We start from the raw sequence: 13272 nt of genomic DNA, 5'->3' as shown, positions 1-13272 counted from the left end.
TAGCACAGTTGGATCCTGGCCCACCAGGGAGCGTCCCACATGGCCTGGCAGACTTCTCCTGTCTCTCCTGCTCCTCCCCTTAGCAGTGTATTTCAGTGCATCTGCCTGTTCTGCTCCCCACTCTGTCTCTGGTGAATCGTCTCACCCTCTCGTACATCTGGCCTATACCCTCATTCTTGTATAAATAAATAAATAAATCTTTTAAAATCAGTTAAGAAAGTTATGAAAAAACAAACACCTTAAACATTTTTGCCAATCTAAAATCCCATTTGCCAATCTAAAATCCAAGGCCCTTTCTTTGCAAATAATCTGCTGATTAGATATCTGCATTGTATTTCTTGCATAACTACTTCTAAACCATCAGTTAGCATTTCCCAAGATTTCATTCCTTTAAGAGGAAAATAAAGGCATTTGTGTCACTGGGTACAAATTTCTTCCTTATTATCTTTCATAATTATTTCTCAAATCATTGTCTTTCTAAAGTAATAAATATACAATATACTCAAATCACTGTCTTTCTAAACTAGTAAACATTTCAAAGAAAAAGACTACATTATTTCATTGGTATTCATAATATCAAGAAAATTATGAGAGAACTGACAAGTAGAGTTAGCATAAACAGGTTCAGGAATACACACAAAGTAACTCATTGTCAGATCATGTGATTCAGCTGATAGGAGTAGAAGTAGAAAGATCCACTAGAGAGTAGCTTTCTAATAGTGAACATTCAGCATGATAAAGGAATTAGAAACAAAGGAAATAGAATGAGTAAATTGGTTAGAAGTTAAGTGTAGGTAGGCTGAAAGAGCATTTACTATACCTCTGCATTTTAATAATTTGACTATTTGTCTATCTCCATGGTAAAGACTTAGAGTATTTTGAGAGCAGAGGTGGTGTGTGACTATTAAGGAGAACAACAGGAAGTCCCATATATTCTTGTGTCACCATGTAAATAAGAATAACTGGCATTTTAAAAAAGGTTTTTCTTGGTGTGTAAGCAATTGTTTTTAAACTATTTACACTAAGCCTTATGGGACCCTCCTGGAAAAAAATAATTTAACATGAATTTCCTAAGGCTGCCATAACAAATCACCACAAATAGAATGGCTTAAAAACAACAAAAATGTATTGTCTGGACTGTGTGGCTTTCAAAGATTTCCTTGCCTCTTATAGCTTCTAGTGGCTCTAGTTATTTCTTGATTGGGCTGCATGGGTTAGGCCCCTTGTCTTCAGCCTCATATTTTCTTGTTTATGTATATCTGAATCTCATATCATACTCTATCTTTTGGGTATATGGACACCTGTTTGGAAATAAGACCAACCCCATGAGAACAGGCAAAGGCTGTTTATTTGCAAATTACAAAGGAGTCAGACCCCTACCCCCATTCCTGTGTTTTGGCAGAAATTCAGGCAGAGGAATGGGTAAGCTTCATAGTGGGGAAAAAAGGTACATCTTCAGATATGCCCTGATAGGAGGATGTTAGCGTGGGGAAGTTGTAGGTAGAGCTAAAGAAGCAGGGCATCTTATGTGACTGGTGAAAGGGCATATTTGACATTCTCTGATTGGTCCAACTTAGAGTGGGAATCGAAATCAGAGACAATGTCAGTTATTAGTCAAGCAGAGGTCTTTGGGGGTCAGTTGTTACAGGAATTCTGTTTGACTTCCTGCACTGTTATTAGAAATAGTGGTGTAACTTCCTACAAGTCTGACTTAGAGATAGCTGGCTGGCTTCCCGGGCTGGTTATTTATTTAAAATGCATTTATTTAAATGCATTGATTTCCTGGGTTTTCCAAATAAGATCACATTCACAGGTTCTAGAGATTAGGACGTGCACATATTTTGGGTGAGACACCATTCAACCCACTACAAAGATACTCTTGGTTTAGAAATCATGCTTAGTAATTTAAAGTAAATGCTAATTCTCTGGTTTCTTTCCGTTTTCAGCATCCTGAAGCTTTAATTTCATTGTCTAGTCTGAGAAGAGAGTAATCTCTAGTTGCAACAGATCCTAAGATACTGTGTGTGATAGGTATGCAATACATTTTTAATAATTCAGTGAATTCCTTTTGGATCACTCTACTTCTCTTGAAAACATGTGGTTGAAAAAACAGTCTTTTTTTTCCCCTAAACAATGCATTATTGATTCTTACTCATTTGTGTTGTATGTCACATTTTTTTTTCCATTGTGCCTCCTAATTTTTCTTGCTGGAATTGAATTATACAGATGTGATTCTATCATGCTATTGACAAATATAGACCAAAATTTAAAATTTGCTTAACTCCAGGAAACCCTCTTATTTCATCTTTCTTCAGGTTAATTTTTATCTTCCCCATTCACACATTAACTTTAGATATTAAACTCTCCTCCCACTTAGCAAACAAAAACAAAAACATTTTCACACTTGCATGACAAATAGCTATAAATTTTTTTCTTTGTTTTCTAATAAAATACTTACTCTCTTAACTATTTTATAAATTTAACTATTTAAACTACCTGGCATGCTCACACAATTGTTTTTTTCCATTCAGAATGAAAAATGGTGCTTAGGTGATGTGATGCACACATAAAATTGACTCCTTTTAATTCTTCTAAGCCAAAATTTCTCAAAGGCTCTAGTGGAGTTTGATAGCCTTGTTCTATTTTGCTCAATAATTTGGTAGAAGACACTAGATGTGTTTCCCAAATCATGGCTACTTAGCTATCTTCTCCCAAGGGCCTAGTACAGAGACTTACCTCTTGAATTCAAATGATGACATGCACAAATCATGCTTATCATAGTGTTTTAGTACATAATAAGTACCTAATAAATGTTAGTTTGGATCCTAATTGCTTCAAAGTTCATCCTTCCCATTTATTGGATGTGTGACCTTTGGTGAATTTCCATATTTCTCCAAGTCTTAGTTTCCTTATCTACAAAATGTACATAAAAAATAATATCTAGGAGCCTCCTTGGTAGTACAAGGGGTTAAGTCTCAGCACTATCAAGCTATTGCTGGCCAGAGAGCTAACCCATATGGTACAGCAGACCTCTCCTGCCTCTCCTACTGCTCCCCTCAGCAGTGTATTTCAGTAGATCAGCCTGTTCTGCTCTCCACTCTGGTGAATCCTCTCACCCCCCACACCTTTGGCCTACGTGCCAGTTTTCATATGCACAAATAAATAAATCTTTAAAAAAAAATCTAGTTTGTAGGATTGCTTTGAGCTGAAAAAAAAAAGATAATCCATATAAAAGCACTTAAAACAGCACTGGTTACATTATAAGTATTCAATAAATGTTAACTGTTAATATAGAATTATAGTTTATTGTAGTATTTCCATTGCATTGTTTTTTCCAAAGCTACTTTATTAGTTGAAAGTATTTTTTCCTAAAAGATTGTTTATTTTATATGTAAAATGTGGATATTTACAATCAAATACAGTAGATACTGTGATTTTTTTTAAATCAATCAATTCACATTCCCACCATGCCTTGTGTGTAATATGAACCCATGTATGTGGTTTGAGTGAAAGTAATTGCTAGTGTCAAGACTCTGGTTTTCATTGATTTGTGCAACTATAATGAATTATCAGTAGATGGCAGTAGTTTGATGTTATTTTTATTTTTTGTCCAGTATACTCTAGAGCTCTAGAAAAAAAATCAAAACTTTACCAATTTTAAAGCAGATATCCTTTCATGAATAGTTGGTTTAGTTAAATATCACTTAAGAGTGCTTCAGTTTATTTATGTGTGTATATGTGTATATATATGTATCAGTAATAGAGATTTTAAAAATACCAGTTATTTTTTCTTTTATATGAATCCAATTTTCTTCACTTGATAAAGTTTACCTTGTCAAATCCTTTAGCAAATATAGTAATAAATAAGACATTGTATGTGCCTTCCTGGAGCTTACAGTCTAGTGTGGAAATAGAGTGTAAAATAATGGAAGTGATGAGTAAAATTTTGTTGTATGGCAGTCCTTTGCTAGATGTTTTACATGAATTTTTTTCATTTAGTCCTAATAACAATCCTAATGAAGCAGGTACTACTATCGTTTTTGTTTTACTAATAAGGAAACTGAGGCTGGTTGGAAAGAATTTACCTAATAAATTAATAAGTGACACAATCTAGATTCAAGACTAGCTCTGTCTTTTTCTAGAGTATATATTATTATCTATCATAATATAATAGAGATATTAAAACAACTGTACTAAAAAGAGAAGGGAGAGATTATATCTACCCAGAAAGATCAAGAAAGACTTCTTAAAGAAGATGCCATCTAAATTGGAGTTGAAGATTGGTTGTGATGTTGACATCAGAGCAGTATGGTAGTTATAGTCTGATAATCAAACAGGATGAATTGTAGTAGATGTAGACTGCAGACATTACAGATGTGCCAGAAACTCTTCTAGGTCTCTACCCTCATGGAGCTTACATTAGTAAAAGAGGATAGAAAAGAAGCACATGTATAAATAAGATGTCTATGAAACAAATGGAGACAAATTTTCATAAGAGACAAATACTCTCATAAGATAAGACATAATGAAATGAAGGAGATGAGCTCATGTTTTAGAGAGAGTTATTTCAAAAGGCTTCTCTGCTGAAACAGTATTCAGAAGTGGTAAGAAGTGACTTTATTCCCAATATAAAGATTGAAACCAATAAGTTTTGCCAAAAGAAGCAGATTAGAATAGAGTCAAGATTCTGACTTTTTCTATGGGTAAAACAATTGGAGCTTCAGCCCTGGGTCAATTGCTTGAGGAGTATCCTAAAGATTTTCCCAGGAGGTCTATGAAACATCAACAATAGTCTCTCATGCATGCTTATCATTGGCAAATCTGGTTGACTTTCCCTTCTAAAGACCTACCTGCAAATGTCTTTAGGGCTTTGGGTCTAGAGAAGAAAAATGAACTTGTAATTTTCTGAGATGGAAAAGACTATGAAGGACCAAGGTTGGTGGTGATGGGGTGGAGAGAGAAATCAATAGTTTAATTTGGAACATATTAAATTGAAAAATCTATAGGACTTCCACGTGGAGCTATCAGCTAGGCAAAATTGTATGAATCTGGAACTCAAAGGGAATATTCATATAACAAATATAAATTTGGGTGGTATGTGAATTTTAAAGCATGGAACTGATTGACATCATTTGTAGAATGAGTACAGAGAAAAGGCTTGAGGACCGAGCTCTAGGATATTCTAACATAAATTAGAAAATGAGAATGATGAGGAGGAATAAGCAAAGGAAACCAAGAAGCATGTATGGTGTCTCAAGGAGGATATGATTGTGTCAAATGATGCAGATAGGTCAGGGAAGGTGAGGACTGAATTCATCCACTGACTGTGGCAATGTGTAGGTCTTAGGTACTTTGGTAAGAACTTTAAAGTTAAAGTGGAAAATGATTACTTTTAGTGAGTTCAAAAATAATGACAGAAATGGACAGTAAGGTTCTTGGCTATAAATGAAAACAAAAAATGGGTCAACAGTAAAAGGGGATTATACTGCAAAGCAAGGGGTGGTTATTGTTGGTTTTATGATTAGTTATTCAGGACAATATGTTTGACCAAAGAAAGAAAAATTCTCTTGGTGGAACATTTGAAGGAATAATGTCCTTGACAACAAAAGAAAGGAGTATGACAATAGAGGAATGGCTTAGATGGGAGTGAGAATACATTATTCATTGCAAGAGAAGAATAGTGTATGGGTAGATGTGCAGAAGGACTGGTAGACTGATTTATCATCCCCTGATTTTTTTTTCAATTATCATTTAAGCTGAATTATCAACTGAAGGGATGAGGAAAGAGATGTGGAAGGTTTGAAGACAAAGGAAAGGAGTGAAATAATCATCTCTGAAATTTAGTGAATTCTAAGGGCCTACCATCAAGGGCCCACTTAACATAAATGGTCTTGAATTTAAAATAAAACATAGCATGGGTGTGTTTTCTTCTTTAGACCTACTCTGCTACTAAAGTGTAAGAAAAGCAACTGTTGGGATTTTTTGAGGAAGTAGGACAAGGAATAAAAGAAGTGAGAATGAATGCAAAGGAAAGTAAGGTGATCAAGGAAGGAAGTGACTATAAGGACTGAGGGATTGTGAAAATCTAGAAGTCAGTGGATTGGATATTTGCATATGGTTGAAATGGCTTACAGTCAAAATACCAGGAGAAATTAGCTAAAAAAATAGATTTAATTTGGAATTATGGATGAGGTGTAGTTTAATCTGTAGTAGTCTGGGGAGGATGGATGAAAGAAGACATCAATGTACTGGTACTCAGGGTATTTGTACCATCTGTGCAGATGTTGAAATCTCAAAGAAATTTAAGAAAAGTAATAATAGAATTGCCAGAAGTCAGATGCTCTAATTTAGGATCAAGAATTAGAGACCTGGGAGTCAATTGATAAAAACAGGGAAGAGTGAAATATAATTTGATGACATGAAGAAATTAGGTTGTTTTTGGGATGCAATTATAATAGTATGAAATGCCTCACCTATAGACTTACTGACTTGAGTATGAGGAAGCAGTATCTTTGGAGTATTTCAAACAGAGCAAAAATGTGAAAAAAAAGTTCACTGAAGAAGTTAAAGATCAGATTTTGCTGACAATGGATCATTACTTCCAGAGATTACAATGGAAAGATATAAAAGAGTTGGGGAGTAGATAGCATCAAGTTTGGCAATTTACTAAGCCATGTAAGGATAGGTTTTCATGATGAAGAATGACCTGCAAGTCTTGGACTTCTCCTCAAGACTGAAGTTAACAGGGGTGTAGGGTGTAATGGGAAGAATTCACACAATGTCTTATGCAAATTTTTAGAGATGACTGATTTGGTGGAAAGAAAAATGTAGTGACTCACCAGGAAGGTAATTTACCAGGTTAATGAAAAATTCACTGAGTCTTCTCTTCAGTCATGCAAATTTTGGTGTTGAGGCCACTGGAGTCTGAAGGAACTGCAGCAGCTCCATCAGTGGACCTTATTGAGATAGTTTCCACAAGAAGAAATGTGGGTGGTAGTGGGAATGATAAAGAGAGCGATTAGAGAGACATTTTACAATGCAGGAACACAAAAGTCATTGGATTCTGGAGTTTTATACTCCAGATTCTTTATGACTCTTCCTTAAAAACTTTACAATCTTGGAGGTCTACCATACTAGTTAAGAATATGATCCTTGGAGTCAGACTATCTGAATGCAAATAAAATTTTCAACACTAATAGCTGTTCCACTTTAGGTAAATTTGTTTGTCTACTTTATCTGTAAAGTAAAACTCATATCTAGTTCATAGGTTAAATGAGTTAATATTTGTAAAGTTCTTAGGCTATCTTAAGCTTAGAGCATATAATAATCAATATATGATACTTGTTTTTTATCTAAAGTGCTTAGAACAGTGCCTGCATAAATAAGTACTAAATAATTTTATCATTTGTAATCGAGAGAACTAACAAAGTATAAATGTAGAGGGCACACATTTTCTTTTCTTTTTTTAAAGATTTATTTATTTATACATACAAGAGCTGGGATATAGGCCAGAGGTGTGGGGGGGTGAGCGGATTCACCAGAGAAAGAGTGGGGAACAGAACAGGCAGACTGACCAAAGTACACTGCTGAGGGGAGTAGCGGGTGAGTCAGGAGAGGTCTGCTGTTCCTGTGGGTTGCTCTCTGGCCGGCCAGAGAATCAAACTGCAGAGGCTGTGGACAGCTTCATAGGTTGTGTTTTAACCTCTTGCGCCACAGGGAGGCCCGAGGGCACACATTTTCAAGGTAGAATTTATGATGAAGTCTGTGACATACAACCCATATAGAAGAGCAAGAGGGAAAATCAGATGTGGATTCATTAGCATTAATCTGGAACTATCTATAAAGCAGAAAAGTCATAGAGAAATGGCATGAGCAAAGTGATGAGTTGCTTTTCAGGGAAGACATTATAAATGAGGCAATTTAAAGTGAGATTTGAAGGAAAGAAGTGACATGAAGAGACAGAAAAGAATCATAAATTTCAGAGGTGATAATGACAGTCTGCTGAGTGAAACTCTCAGAACTTGTAGCTTGATATTTCTGGGTCTATTTAAATCTCCTGACTTAGGGAGCCATTTAGGTTTTTTCTCTCCTTTTTGCTTATATATCAAGTTTCAATCCTTTAAATTTTTGTTTTTGGAAAACACATGCTACTAGTAGATGGTGCTTTATATTTAATCAATCTTTAAGAAAGATACTTAGGTGATTTTACATATTTCCCTTTGGAAACTTCCTTACATGCACCTTAATGTTATAATATTTGTCTTCTTTTGGCTTATGAAATTTATCATGGCTTTAGTATTTGGAAAAATGCACAGATTCTGTAAAACAACAAAGTATTTTTTTTAAAAAAATAAGTAGAAAACACCCATATGTACAACTGCTAAATATGGTGATTTATAATTTTAAAAGTATCTAACAACATTTAATTCTTTTTATTAATCATGCAAGTTTATACAGTTTCCTCTGTATAGAAATTAATATGTAATTTCAGATACTCTATTTTTTTCCCAAAGCTGGTTATGCCTTTAACTTTTCCAACTCAGCTTTCATTTGCTGTGCTGGTAGAGGAAGGAACTCATTCTCTTCACTTTTCAAAGTAGAAAATGACCTTTTCATCTTACCAGTTACTTCTAGATGTGTAATAGATTGAAGTATGATTTTTAATTTGCATAGTATACCTGGCCAGAATTGTGCTGGACAGGAATGTTGTATTCCCTGCAGTCTAACCCACAGCAGAAACTGCTAATCCATTTTGGCTCTGTTTCTCACATATTTTTACTATAGTTTCAGAGTCTACTTCATCATAATGCTGGAGATGCCAGATACAATCTATAATAATTTCTCACTATATACTTCAGGTACTGTGTTAAGCATTTACATATACTACTTAATATTAAGCAACCCTGTGAGGTTTACAAATGATGCTGATGAACAGAAAAATTTTTTAAAGGTCATAATAAATGAAAAACATGAGACTCAAAATCCAAATGCAGTTCTTCTTTCCTCAAAAATTTCTCACTCAACCAATATATTTTGATTCTTGGAATTAATGATGAAATGTTATTGACATTCCTGTGAGGTGTTTGACAGTTTACTTTTAGGATCACCACTGTATAGACAAGAAGAAACAAAAATGAAAGATTAACAACATTGATTATTTTGTCAGAGTAAAAGGTGATCTGAAAGAAGACAGAATGTCAGGCAACACAGACAGGAAGAATCAAGGAATTCTTAAAGAAGGTAATAAAGTAATCTTAAGAAATAAATGCCAAAAGATAAGCAATTTTTTAAAAAGTGTGATGTAATAATCATATTAAAAGTGATAGCAAGTTAGAATAGAAGGAAGCTGTTAAGTTTCACCAGTAATTTAAGAGGTGAGAAACATACAGTGTTTAGAAAAGGCATAACACTCTGTAAATGTAGGACTATAATGAAAATTTATCAACTATAATTGCATATATTTGTTAGGAAAGCACTATAATTATCGTATATGTGCAAGTGGTCTGGATAAAAAATTAGCACAGTAAGAATACTGATACTGTTCTATAAAGGGCCAATATACATAACATTGCAAGCAATTTTGAATTGCTTATTATTTATATCTTTGATTTTGACTTTTTTTGTAATCAAAGGGAAAAATTGCCAATCCTAAAACTTATGAGAAAACCAAACTTCTTATGATTTTAAATAAAGAAACATAATTTTCTTAGAATATCTGTATTTTAAATTTTTATTCTGTACTTTATTCATAGCTGTGGCTAAACAAGACTCATCTTCATTAACTGATGCTGTAGAGCAAGTTGCAAAGCAACAACAATCACAAACATCAGAAATAGAAAAAAACAAAAAAATTCTGTTGCATTTACAGGTAATCTATTTCATAGTCTTTTTCAAATAATTGTGTTAGATTTGATGGCAAGTTAAAACAGAGGGAAACTGTTAAATTTCACCAGCCAGAGAAAAGGCATAGCAATCTGTAAATGTTTTTTCAAAACTATTAAGTTAGTATCAGGTGTTATTAGGTATGTTTATTCTGCACAGATAATTTTACTTTATATTTTTCAATATTTATTCCTTAATTGTTCTATTATCCTTAAGTAAAGTTTACATGAATTTTCCAGTTTCACAAAACATTTTGTGCACCTGCTATACAAAGATTCAACAATGTTGTCATGACTGTGGTATAAGGATATAAAACCCAATGTGTCAAGCAGAATTATTTTAATTTCACTTGTATTTGATATTTTTCCAAAAATGCTGAATTGAAGGTAAGTTTTGACCCATTATTTTTCAAGCTTTGACTTTTGAGTTACTACTTGCAAGTGAATGTTTCAAGAAGACAAGGAATATTTCTGTTCCTTGTATTTGATAATATAGTCATAATTCAAACATAGGGAACCTGGAACTCATACTTTTTTGTTATCAGCTTCTTGGTTATGTTTACTCTGTATATCTGATGGTGTCAATAGCCAGCACACATTCGGGCATCATAGGGGCAGGAATCTCAATTTAATGCAAGAGTTTTAGCTTAAAGAAAACAGATCATTCATCATACAGTGTGGTACGTATGTATGTGCATATTTCTATACTAGGTATTGGTGTCCTTTCCTCCCTAGCCCCTTATTATTATCAGCATGAAAGTTAGTCTAAACTAATCAGATTATAACATTTAAATATGTGCATCAATTATATCTCACTAAATAACTAAACAAAACCAAAAACAGGACAGTGAGAGGAGGGAGAGAAGGAATAATATGAACAAGTAAGAAGAAAGAGGAGAGGGAACAAGGGAAGGAAAGAGAGCAAAGGAGGATGAAGAAGGAGTAAGATAACAAGAAATGTAATTGTAATGAAAGGGTAAAAATGGATGAAAGGAGGAATTGACTACAGCCAGTAAGAAAAAGTAACAGATAACTACATAAAACCAGGAAAGAGAAGAGATGGTGGCCAAATCAGTGATGTAAAAACACTCTCCACATTGATAAATAGCCTGATCTAGCTAGCAGGGCATGTACCACTATGCATCACTTGTTCACTCATTTAATAAATATATATTGAGTATTGTGCACCTACTTAGTTCCAGGTACCATGTTAAGCACTGGGAATGTTAGTGGGCAGATTGAGAGGTGCTCCAAGGACCCTCAAACCTTTCACACTCTAAATGGGTTCTGTCATCACTGCATAAAGACAAAACATACTCTTAGGGTATAAGACCTTCAACAGAAAAGAACTTTAATAGAATTAGTGTGCAATAGACAGAAGAGAGAAGGGATATTGTTTCCCAATGAAACACCTAAAATTACCTATCCCCTCATGGGTAAATGTCCGGCCAAACAGGGTTGGGTCCAAATGGGGCCACTGAGACCTGAAAGCTTACCACAAGTCTAAGGCACCTTCTGATGGGGAACCATAGAAAAGGAGCAGAAGGGGCCAGGAATATCTGGAAGGAAAAAAGCAAAACCAAAATACAAGTCAAGATAAAGGCTGCCATTTTCAGCCTTCCTATGGGTCTCAAACCAATGTCTCTTTCAAATGTCTCCTCTTATGTCCCTCAAGCCCCTGATACAAGTTCATGGCCAAGAATCAAGTGCAACTTCTTCACGTGTCTCTCTGTTCCACATGCCTCAAGTCTTCCTTCTCTAAGTATTTTTAGCTTCACTCCATTTCTTAGGTCCACCCTTTCATTGGGTGAGGCAGGGAACATGGAACCTCACCTTTTTAGATTACAGTGTTATAGGAAGACAGTGGTAAATAAGATAGACAAGATTACTGTATCCATGAATGACTTTCTAGTCAGGAGAGACAAGCAATTAAGAAATAAACAACTAAAGAACATGTGGTTTACATATTCCAAAGGAAATACAATAGGATAACGTATAGAAACTAACTCAGGGAGGAAGATGGATAGTTACTTTTTATTTTGAATCAGGGAAGAAGGAAAGATTGTCCTGAAGAAGAAGAATAAAGCTAAATTGGGAAAGACAAATACTCAACAAGTAATAGTAAGAAATAAAGATTTTCGAGATAGGAAAAATAATCCCATATACCCTTAGAAAGGAAGAAACTAGGCATCTTTAATAAACAGATTGAAAGAAGGGACAATAATCAATGAGAAAGATGGTTTAGTAGATAGGGACTACAGCACATATAGTCTTGTAAACCACATAAACAAATTGGAATTTCATGATTGTAGGAAACCATTAAAGGCTCTTAAATGGGGAAATAGCATGGTATGATTTATATTTTTTAAAAGATTCTCCTGCTGTGAAGGGACTAGTTGGGAGAGATATGGGGGGGATAGAAATAGAAAGAATAGTTAGAAGCTAGGCCTCTCTACAAAGATTGTTCAGAAGTGATTTGGGGATTTTATTTTGGATGCCCAACCACAGAATTTTCTGGTAAATTCATTATAGGGACTAAGATAAGGGGAATAATCAAGAATTAATTCTAGGTTTTAAGGTATTGAGATGCAAAGAGATGCAGCTTATTGAAATCAAGAATACTCAACCATAGTTGAGATGTTTATTAGGTATCTAAAATGAAGTGTCATGTGAGCATTTGAAATACCAGAACTGAAGGTGAAGATTGAGGTTCATTTGCATATTGTATTTTTCAGTGCACTCCCTTCTCTTGTCTCTGCCAGGAAAAGGATAGAATGGACCTGCCTTTCTAGTACAGTGCCTCCCTCCCCAAATTATAAATTATAAATTTATTTAAAGATGATGACCATACTGGATAGGGAAAAAAAAAAGATGGAAGATGGACTTCAGATTTCTTTTGATAGGAGTAACTACAGAATTTGATGAACCACTATTTAGAGAATGAAGAGAATGAAGAAATTAAGGGAAACTCCCAAAGCAAAAGAGTTGATTAGCTTGGGAATATAAGCCTATATTAATTTGTATTTCCCCCCAATTCTTCATTCTTGTATATATCCACATCCTTTACCATTTATCATTGAAATGCCCTCCCATAGTGGACAGGCACACTCATTCCTTTTGACTGTGAGTTTCAACATGTAATCAGATGAGAAATTAGCAGGCATTATTCAAACAGAAGCTTGAAAAAAAATCACATAATTGAATTTCCTCACCCACTGTCATCATGAGAAAGACATGCCTGATTTGGTCCAGTGGAGAATGAAGCCAAAATGCTCCAACTGGCTCCATTAACCAAACTAAATCATTCTACAGCCTGCCAAACCCCAGACATTTGAGCAAATCCAACTAAAGTTAACAGAACTATCTAGCAAACCCAGACTGCCCCAGATAT

The 13272-nt window shown here is 34.6% G+C and overlaps 1 protein-coding gene across 4 annotated transcripts in view; it reads left to right on the top strand.

The window, feature by feature from the left end:
• CCDC122 (coiled-coil domain containing 122) overlaps positions 1 to 13272 on the top strand; it is a 30392-nt gene that overhangs the window by 3643 nt on the left and 13477 nt on the right. The window contains exons 3-6 of one of the 4 annotated variants that reach the window (XM_037526972.2): positions 1947 to 2031; positions 8785 to 8858; positions 9167 to 9240; positions 9753 to 9868. In XM_037526972.2, the coding sequence (XP_037382869.1) occupies positions 9195 to 9240; positions 9753 to 9868 (162 nt within the window). In that variant the 5' untranslated portion in view covers positions 1947 to 2031; positions 8785 to 8858; positions 9167 to 9194. The remainder of the gene's footprint in view (positions 1 to 1946; positions 2032 to 8784; positions 8859 to 9166; positions 9241 to 9752; positions 9869 to 13272) is intronic. The other 3 variants (XM_037526973.2, XM_037526970.2, XM_037526974.2) reach the window with 3 other exon arrangements.

The sequence above is a fragment of the Talpa occidentalis genome, unplaced genomic scaffold (genome assembly GCF_014898055.3).
Source record: "Talpa occidentalis isolate TD23 unplaced genomic scaffold, MPIMG_talOcc4v2.1 talOcc4.5, whole genome shotgun sequence".
NCBI lineage: Eukaryota > Metazoa > Chordata > Mammalia > Eulipotyphla > Talpidae > Talpa > Talpa occidentalis.
This window is presented reverse-complemented; position numbering and strand designations above follow the sequence as displayed.